Source organism: Sinocyclocheilus rhinocerous, unplaced genomic scaffold (genome assembly GCF_001515625.1).
Source record: "Sinocyclocheilus rhinocerous isolate Xijiao unplaced genomic scaffold, SAMN03320098_v1.1 scaffold365, whole genome shotgun sequence".
Taxonomy (NCBI): Eukaryota; Metazoa; Chordata; class Actinopteri; order Cypriniformes; family Cyprinidae; genus Sinocyclocheilus; species Sinocyclocheilus rhinocerous.
Window position 1 is genome coordinate 499,065 of NW_015659915.1, and position 10,473 is coordinate 509,537.

Below are 10,473 nucleotides of genomic sequence, written 5' to 3' on the forward strand. Positions count from 1 at the left end.
TGTTTTCTAAAAGTTTAAACTGTTTTAACTTTGCATGGCTGTCTTCATCTCTTGTGTGAGATGCGAGTGCAGCAGTCGTATTTGTCCGTCTAGAAAATGCGCTGAATATGCGTTCTGTGTGAATGGCTTGGTTTCAGTTTTAACCTTTATCAAGATCTACTCCGCATTGAGCTACTATATTTCTCTAATATCTTGAATGAATAACGCAGCAGCGGCGCGTCTCGTGGGCTATACTAACAAAACATTAAACTACAACGTCACTTACATCATCATCACCGCATCTCGTGCTCCACTGATGACGCTCCCTGACGCACATCTAACATTCATTGTACTATTTTTGCCTTCAAATGCAAATGTTTATTTTAAATTTGACTAATATACATTTTTTTTTATTCACAATCTCCTCATCACAGGCAGGCACAGCACTCATGTTCGTGTTTGTGTGTGCTGTCTGCGTCACTCATAGCACGTGATTATGTCGTGCACTATATCGAAATTTTTTTATACCGTTATCGAAAAAGGTGTACCGTCGATAAATATCGATACCGTTTTATCACCCAGGCCTAGCTGCACAATATTTTTGTGGAAACAGTGCTACATTTTATTTTTCAGGATTCACAGATGAATAGAAAGTTCAAAAGAACGGCATTTATTTGAAATATAAATCTTTTGAACATTATAAATGTCTTTACTGTCACTTTTCAGGGCTCCAGACAAAAAAATCAACTAAGGGAGCCATTGGCTCCTATACGAAACAAAATTAGGTGCCAAATAAATTTTTTAGGTGCCACAGAATAAACTTCTTTATTTTTTAAAACTTTTAAAATTTCAGTCATACTGTCATGTGTTTATATATCATCTTTTCTTGTCCATTTAGATGTCCTGGGAAATGGGAACTAAATGTCATTTTGTAACATGCAATTTAGGAGGTGTTGAATTTTTTCTTTAGCTCCTTGCATTCTTTCTTATCATGTAGACAACACAGGTTAGGTAAAAATTTAAATATATGCAATATAGTGCATACATTTAGCTAAATGCTTTATCAGCATTTTTTTTTTATCTGAATGGACGCCAAGTGAGGAAAATATATTGTTACATGGTATTGTATAAGCTTTACACGTTTTCCGCAGTTTAAAACACTGAGTGATTACATGAGACAGTTTAGTAACTTGTACTGTAGGCTATCTTATAAAATAGCCTACTTTTTGATGTTCATTCATATTAATTTCGTACTATAGCAGTAAAGACAAAGATATGAGTTCACTTGCCGCTTGAACTGAGGCGCATCCCACATTAAAGAGCGCCAAAACGGAATTTATTGTTTGAATTTTATGATTTTGACAAAATTTTGAAAGCTGATACTTTGTTTATTAGAATGTAACAAAGCCCAAAGCTTATTGCATTATTGGACGGCAATTGCGCTACAAATAATATGAAGTTCACGCATTAACAGAACACAGCATAGACTAGGCTATAGAGCTTGATAACAAGAAGCTTAGCACGTCTCCATCATTTTCGATCTCTCTCATGCTGCTCAACTGAGATTTTTAATACGAGCAGTTTAATACGAGAACATAACAAAAGATGTGATTGCCAAACAATCAGGAAAAAAAAACATTACATGCAAATGTTTAAGTCATAACATGTGCATTTATATAGTTGCCAGTCGCGACCACAGCAAAAACGTCACTCGCAATTTAATGTTTTTAGTCCAAGGCTGGAGCCCTGCTTTTTAACAATTTCATGCGTCTTGGATGAATATAAGTATTAATTTATTTTCTTTGTTTCAACTATTTTCAGCATTGATAATAATCAGAAATGTTTCTTATTGACATAGAACACAGCTATGTTAAATCGCTATTAATATTTCACAATATTAATGTTTCACTGTATTTTTGATTAAATAAATGCAAGCAAGAGTAATGTCTTTCAAAAACATAAAATCTTGCGAGTGGTGTATATAAACATTTGATATTAATGTGTAGCAAAAAATAACTACACTATATAATTAATACAAATAATAACTGTAGTGTTCCTGTTATATGAATGTGTGACTGTTAATGGCAGCTTTCAGAGAAGTATGGAGTTCATATCTGTGGGGAAGGAGGCGAGTATGAGACCTTCACCGTTGACTGCCCGCTCTTCAAGAAGAAGATCGTCATGTAAGTGACAAACACAACACCAGCGTGAGCTGATATATGTGTGTGTGAGCAGAAAGAATGGTTGTGGAGGAGAAGCGCCGAAGTGTCGTTCCACGTCGTGCTTTGTGTTTCAGTGACTCGATGGAGACGGTCATCCACTCGGCCGATGCCTTCGACACTTACAGGTATCTCATAATTTGAAATGACTTTTTTCAACCTCATTAACATTTCATAGTTGAGATAGTGAGTTAATATCTCAAAGTATCTCATTATTGTGACTCTGTATCTCATAATTTAGTATCTTATAATTTAGAATTTTCTTCCTGTTGTTAGAATAATTGTTTTGTACACTGTAATGTCCATAGTGACATGATCATCATATTCATTTATTTTGTGGAGTATCTGCCTGCAGGTTGACTGATCAAGCGTGTGAGAGTCGGTGTGTTTTCAGGGGTGTTTGTGTGTGATTTATTCTCCTGCAGGGCTCCGGAGGGCGGCCTCTGCCTCTCAGTAGATGTCCTTGCCAGAACGCCATTGACAGCATGACAGAAGAGCTGGAATATGCTGATAAAACTCCAGACGTCCAGGGAGGATGTCCATCAAACGCTGAACGCAGTTGTCAGTCGGAGCCGGGTGAGATGTGTGTGTGTGTGTGTGTGTGTGTGAGTGTGTTCTGGCGTTAAGCACATCATATTGTCTGCTTGCAGCATAACTGTTACTTCATTGATATTCTTTCAGAATTGTATTGGTTCATCGAACACCAAAACAAAAGAAGCATGGTACTACTATAGTTTTGTTGAGGACAATATCATATTTAAGGCTGGAGACGCTGATCCTCAGACCAGTGAATAGACGCACCATAGAGCTGCAGTGTTTTACCAGTGGTTCATGCACTGACCATATCATTGTGCATCTTTAACAAAATAAAAAGACAGACCAAAAGCACTCACTGATTTCATCACGCTTCCAGTCGGCTCTGTTGGGAACGGCTCTGGGTAATACCGTGTTTTTGGGCATGCACCATGTGTTTTGGATATTGCCATAGTTAATTCCATGGTGTTTATATGTTATATAGTATATTTCTGTATTATTTTAATAATTCCGTACCATGATATAGTCCAGGCCAGTGGTCCTTTTTAAATCCAGGGCCCACACTGTCACAACAGTGACGGCTCTGGTTCATCTGCTGTAATCACAATTGACTAAAACTAGTTTTTTTTGACAATTTACAAAAACTGTCCATAAGTAACATTAGCAGTAGATAATTGTTTAATAATTTATTATTATTATTATTAAATGGTAAAAAATGGTAAAAAAATTAAATAACAATTGTCAGGATTCCAAATATTTCAAGGGCTGAATGTTTTTAGGGATCTCACTCTTATTAAGCAGTAAATTTACTTGACTATTCAAGTCATTCCTGATAAAGTTTTTTTTATTGAGCATCATTGAGATACTATTATAGTTTTATTAATATTTTGAATTAGTTTTTATTTTTATAATCTCTGTTTTTATTGTATTTTTAATTTGAAAGTTTTTGTAATTTTATTGTGTTATATATATATATATATATATATATAAGAAACTGTCCTGATATACTGGATAAGATTTTTATTTTTTTTTACTCACAATTTAGACCTGATTATAAATATTTTAGACCTTGAAAGTTTAAATTAAAACTGTATATTTATTATAAAAATGCCAGTGGAGTAATAATATTTTATTAATTTCCATGAATTTTAGAAAGTCTAGAAATCACAGTTTTAAAATTAATCTCCCTGGTATATCAGTTGTTGATAGCGTGAATCAAAATAGCAAATATCTTGATTGTTTTGGATTATTTTAGTGCTTGTTTGTCTTATTTTAATTGATGTTAAGCCACATTCAGGTTCAAGTGCCTAAGTCACAATGGATGACTAACGAGTCAGTTAAGTGTTTTTAGCAGTGGTGCTGTAATTGCTGAGCTGGCATAGACACTTTCACAGTAAAGCTCATTGCACACTGAGTCCGAAATTTTCGCACGTTAAAAATAAATACGACCTCACGTTGTGTCAATCGTGTTTACACGCTGCCTGCGTTTTAGCAAGCATTCTGATAGGAAAGGATGACGAATATAGAGTCAGTGTAAAAGGATTGCGTGTGTGTGTGTGTGTTAAAGGTTGTCTGCCGTCACACTCGTCCAGGAGTTCTTCGGGTTACCAGTGGATATCCGGTCTAACAGCGCTTCAGTCCGAACACCCAGACGTCCAGAGCCAAACCCGGCACGTCTTCACACTCCTGCAAAGTAGGAAAATTGCTCTCTTTTCTCTCTTTCTGTGAGATCACAGCATATACGCGTGCGTTCGGTGTCGTCTCAGATGCATTGTGCTGTTTTTACCCTGAGAAGAAATAATGAAGAACGTCGATCGCTGCTTCTAGCCGCTCGTGTGCAGTTCAGCCCATCAAACGCTTACGGCAAACAGGCCTTTGTTCCAAACACGCTTTCATTTTCCCTCTTGTTGTGCTGGCAAAACGCACTTTTAAGAGGTACGGCGGGGCTCTTTATTCAGCGACCGCTCTTTTCTTCACACGGCTCGTTTGGAGGGACTCTGTCCATCACGGCGAGGACAGACACTTCAAATTAAAGCCGGAGAACGAAAGGCTGTTTCTATCGCCCGCAGAACTTTTAAAGAGCGGCCTGTAAGAGCAAAGAGAAAAATCTTAAGCCAGAGCGGCTGGAGATGAAAAGCATATTTAATGTTTTTCATCTTACTTCGCCAAACAGCCTTCACAGCGCTGAGACAATATTAAACAAGTTAATATTTAATGAGTGGCTTTCTTGTGCGCTGAAACGCAAACGCCTGCGAAGGAAAAACAAACTTGACGCCGTGTGAAATTCTAATGGGGTGCAGCGCTGCTGCGGTTCCTCCATTGTGCGTGTTTTTAACAGACTGTGTTCATGTCGTGCGTTTATGCTGGTTTGAGCCTGAGGGGAGAGTGGAGGATCCTTAGAAGTTCAGCCGCAAACTTTTCTAATGAGATATGAGCAGCTCTTTGTTTAATTGACCGGTGTGTGTGTGTGTGTGTGTGCATGTGTGTGTGTGTGTGTGTTGGCAGGGCAGCTGCAGGAGAAAGGCCTGCTGATGAAGCACATGCTCCTGGTTCATCTCTACGTGAGCGACATGGAGAACTTCAGTCAGATCAACTCTGTCTACTGCACCTACTTCACTCACAATCCTCCAGCCAGGTAAACGACGCCTCGGACCGTCCTTTAAACAGGGAATTCACTAGGGCTGTGTATCACCAGCAGAGTCATGATATGATACATATCACGGTACAGAGGCCACGATACGATACATATCACGATACAGGACTGCACTGAATTTCACCTCAGCAGAATTTAGTAAAACAGCTGTTTATTAAACACTGCTTACTATAAAGGTTATCATTGCACAAATTAACACACTTTCTACGTTTAAAAAAATAAAAATTAGAAGAGTTCTAAACTATTGCGCTGTCTTCACTGTATCTCACGCACACACACGCTCAGTCACTCAGTAATACAATAAGCTTTTAATACAGTAACTCAATGTTCCTTCGTTACTAGTTCTAAAGTGACATTTCTGAATTAGTAACGGATCTTGAGCTGAGCTGTTAAACTGCCAACTTTAGATTAGAATCGTTGGCGGAAGGAAGTAGTTCTGCACAAAAGAGGGCTTTTAAAGACACTCCGTTGTTATTTTTTATGTATTTACACACTCATGCTGTCGAACTGTTGTATAAACGCAATATTACACTCGGAGATGTGAGATATGGCTGTATATCGGCACACTGTGATTACCTACGGCCGAATCACAGCCGTGCCGATATACATGTATATAAACCTTGCTACGTGTACTGCATTAGGCTAACTGAGCACTTGCATGACAATTCTCGGTAATTATCAAAATTACCAAAACTTTAAAATAAAAAATAAAACATGTTTTTGCCATTTTTATTAGTTATTGTTCTTGATATATCTATATTTTTTATGAATTTTTTTTTTCAGTTTTAATTTGTTATTTTAGTACATCAAGTTTAACTAAATTAAAATGAGAAATTTTAATAAAATAAGTCAAAAATAAAATATTTTTTAAATATTTTATTTAATTTCACTTAACATTTATTTCAAGTAACTTGGTTTTGATTGCTTCTATTGTCATCATTTGTAAGTCGCTTTGGATGAAAGCGTCTGCTAGATGACGAAATGTAAAAACAAATCTGGTTGTGAACCGATCAGCAGCTGTGTTATTGTGTGATGCAGGGTCTGTGTCCAGGTGTGGCTCCCGGTCTCTCAGCAGCTGCGGATGGACGTTCTGCTTCACGACGGGACGGTGGTCTGCAAGGAGGACGCTTTTCCTCAGAGAGACACGCTTCACGTCCAGAGTCTGTCCCACTGGGCCCCGGCCAACATCGGGCCCTACAGTCAAGCCGTGCAGGTACAGTGAGCGCTCCTTCATTTGCAGTGTTGGGGGTAATACATTACAAGTATTTTTTTTACTTAAAGAGACTTTCTTTTAAATAACTGGTAAAATAATGCATTACTTTTTAATTTAGAAGGAAATATCTGAGTCACTTTTTCAAAATAAGTAACGCCAGTTACTTTGTTTCCATGTGTTGACTGAAAACTCTGGTGTTGCCATGGTGACAGAAATCAGGAGTAAGTGCAGAGCGTTGTGTGTGAACATGATCTTACTGTAGTTCTAGACTCAATATCAACATGTATCTCATCTGTACAAAAACAGATTCAGTGTTCCTCAAAATGAATAAAAACAGTCAAATTCAAACTCGGAATGTTATACAAACCTGCAAAAATTAACTATGTTAAATAAGACAAATATAATTTATGTATTTAATCCCATTTTATTAACCAATTGTGTATATATATATATATATATATATATAACTTATTTTTTATTCTGAAGTATCTTTTTTAGATGCTTATGTTGTTCTTTACTGAATTTAACTTTAATTAAAAATTAAAATTAAATTGCAATGGCCAAACCTTTAAGTGTGCAACTGTTACCGCAAGAAACATTATCTCCTTAAAATGTTTTTCTTTAATTTACAGTGAAAGTTAAGTTTGGTCTAGCTTGGCCAGACTGAGTTAGGGTTATGGTTAACATTCAACCTAGGTTTTCAAAAATGAATTTACTTAATAATAATTCTCATTTAAATTCTATTGCTAGAAAAAAAAATTTAAACTGTGTATTAAACTCATTTGAAAAGACGTAATCTAAATCAAATGTAAATTTATTTAATACAAATTATTTTTTTCAACTCATGAAAATATTTTAATGTATGTAATATTGAATTTTAATGTAATTTTCTGAAGGTTCAGCCGCTCACAGAACAAAACACTGTTTTCAGACCCTCTTTGTGAAATGTGTGTGAAACATTAAACGCATTTCATTATCAGGGAGTGTTCTTCGTCTAATTGCCAGAGCGTGTTGATTCTGTTGTGTAATGTGAAGGATCCTTATCAGATTTGATTTACCAAATTCGTTAACCTTTGCGTTCGCGTAGCTTCAGGCCCTGAGCGCATCGTTTAGAAGAAATTAAGCGCTCGCTGTGTTTTCTGTTTCCTCAGCTTCACTCTTGATTAGCTCGCGCGGCGAGGTCACGTTTAGCATAATAGTCCCGTGTCCTTGATGAGGAATTCTGGGCGTGTGACAGATTCTGCTCTGCCTTCAGACGCGTCTCGTCAGATCCTGTGATCCTCTGCTGTTATTCTGATGTTTATGCAAATCGCAATTCATCATTAAGATTGTAGCGTAACACATTTACGTCCAGCAGACGGCTAAACGTATTTTATTGGAATGTCCCGCTTGTAGAAAACTCTTTTATGAAGTGAACTCACTTAAAGAGTTATTTAGTATCATTTTGCCCGAAAAAGGTTTAGAATTTTTATCATATGTGACCCTGCAGCACAAAAGCAGTGTTAAGTCGCTGGGGTATATTTGTAGCAATAGCCAACAATACATTGTATGGGTCAGAATTATAGATTTTTCTTTTATGCCAAAAATCATTAGGATATTAAGTAAAGATCATGTTCCATGAAGATATTTTGTAAATCTCCTACCGTAAATATATCAAAACGTAATGAGCGACTGAGCGGAGCGCACACGCATAGAGCGGGATAATACGCAGAGCGTCACACCACGTGAAAGTGAAACCTGAGCGGTGAACTAATTTTTGGCAGCCGAAATTTCGGTGCATCTCTAATTATTGGCGACATCAGAAATGGATATTATATAATAGATGCTTTTTTGAACATTTTAGCAATTTAAAAATATTAAAAAATGATTTTTTTTACACGACACCCCTGCTCTCGACAGACGGCACCCCGGTTGGGAAACACTGTCCTATCCTAACAAACCATACATCAATGGAAAACTTATTTATTCAGCTTTCAGATGATGCATAAATCTCAATTACGAAAAATTGACCCTTATGACTGGTTTTGTGCTCCAGGGTCACATATGCTAGTGTAAGATATATAACTTGTGTTTGTTTGTTTGCCGGTTTGTATTTTTTGAGTGGTTTTTGCCATGAAAATAGCCTAAGATGCTGACATGGCATCAAGTAAAATATCCAGCAGATGTCTGAGGCTGCCAGATCTAATGAGCTGTGATCGAATGATATTTGACGTCACATTAGGATGAATATTTTACACCTTGCTAATATCGCGAGTCTTCCGGCGCAAGCTCTCAAACACTTTTCCAAGAGAAGGGGGGGGTGGGGGTCAATTTTCTCTCATAACAGACGATTAAGCTCGTGTGTTGGCAGATGGTTGGAATTGACCCTTCATTAACCAAAGTCATCGTTAACAGCACGTCGCCACACACCTTGGTGATTTAATGTTTCCCGTTCCCTAAAATCCCTTCAGGAGCGCCAGCCATCGTAATGGAGTCCGTAAGCTCACAGAAGAGCTGTGTTAAATCACGATCCACACGCTTCCCTGAGACCTGGCAACCGCTTTAATAATCCAATTTAGCATCCGCCTGCATCATGCAGTCCTGTTAGTCCCAGTTTTGGGAATACACCCACTCCGTCGGGAGGGTCGCGCGGCCCCGCTATTGGATTTGCATTGGGAAAAATCAGAATCCGACGCCCACAATTAGTGTCTAAGAGAGCCTCTGCTGCGGGAACATTGCAGTAATCTTCTTAAAGCGGGCGAAACGATTAAAACAATGAGGATGCTTTCATTTCTGATTCATACTCTATCGGTCAAAAGTTTGGAATCGTTGAAGTCTCTTCTGCTCACTGAGGCTGCATTTATTTGATCAAAAATACAGTAAAAATAGTGCAATATTATTAGTTTCAAATAGCTGTTTTAGAATAGCTTATCATTTTTTTCTTTATATAGATATATTTATATTCATTTTTAATTCAGTTTTAATTTGAGTTATTTTAGCACATCAAGTTAAACTAAATTAAAATGAGATTTTTTAAATATTTTATATTTTTTAACATTTATATTTATTTCAAGTAAGTTTTTTACGGTTTTAGTTTTACTTCACTATATAAACCCTGCCAAGAAGACAATTTAGAGTTAAAGATACATATTAAGTATTGAATAAATATGAAAAAATATATATATATTCTTAACATAATCTTAATTTATTTATTTATCTGAAGTGTCTTTTTAGATCCATATACTGTTCTTCATTGCATTTAATTATTCTGTTAAACTGTAATGTATTTCTGTGATGCGCAGCTGTATTTTCAGCATTCACTATATAAACCCTGCCAAGAAGACACTTTAGAGTTAAAGATACATATTAAGTATTGAATAAATATGAAAAAAATTAATAAATATTCTTAACATAATCTTAATTTATTTATTTATCTGAAGTGTCTTTTTAGATGCATATACTGTTCTTCATTGCATTTAATTATTCTGTTAAACTGTAATGTATTTCTGTGATGCGCAGCTGTATTTTCAGCATCATTACTCCAGTCTTCAGTGTCACATGATCTTCAGAAATCATTCTAATATGCTGATTTGCTGCTCAAGAAACATTTCTGATTATTATCAATGTTGAAAACAGTTGTGCTGCACAATATTTTTGTGGAAATTGTTCAAAAGTTTGGTTAAATTAGAAAAAAAAAAAAATTATTCATCAAGGATGCATTAAATTGATGAAAAGTGACAGTAAAGACATTTATAAAGTGACAAAAGATTTCTATTTCAAGTAAATGCTGTTCTTTTGAACTTTCTATTCATCTGTGAATCCTGAAAAATAAAATGCATCACGGTTTCCACAAAAATATTGTGCAGCACAACTGTTTCCAACATTGATAATAATCA

General features: G+C 36.3%; 1 protein-coding gene across 1 annotated transcript in view; it reads left to right on the top strand.

The window, feature by feature from the left end:
* The window catches only part of LOC107724237 (diphthine--ammonia ligase-like), an 85,021-nt gene that overhangs the window by 26,189 nt on the left and 48,359 nt on the right, over positions 1 to 10,473 (top strand). The window contains exons 7-13 of the mRNA XM_016533072.1: positions 2,068 to 2,162; positions 2,276 to 2,326; positions 2,475 to 2,493; positions 2,624 to 2,774; positions 4,300 to 4,425; positions 5,238 to 5,367; positions 6,424 to 6,598. Coding sequence (XP_016388558.1) covers positions 2,068 to 2,162; positions 2,276 to 2,326; positions 2,475 to 2,493; positions 2,624 to 2,774; positions 4,300 to 4,425; positions 5,238 to 5,367; positions 6,424 to 6,598 — 747 coding nt within the window. The remainder of the gene's footprint in view (positions 1 to 2,067; positions 2,163 to 2,275; positions 2,327 to 2,474; positions 2,494 to 2,623; positions 2,775 to 4,299; positions 4,426 to 5,237; positions 5,368 to 6,423; positions 6,599 to 10,473) is intronic.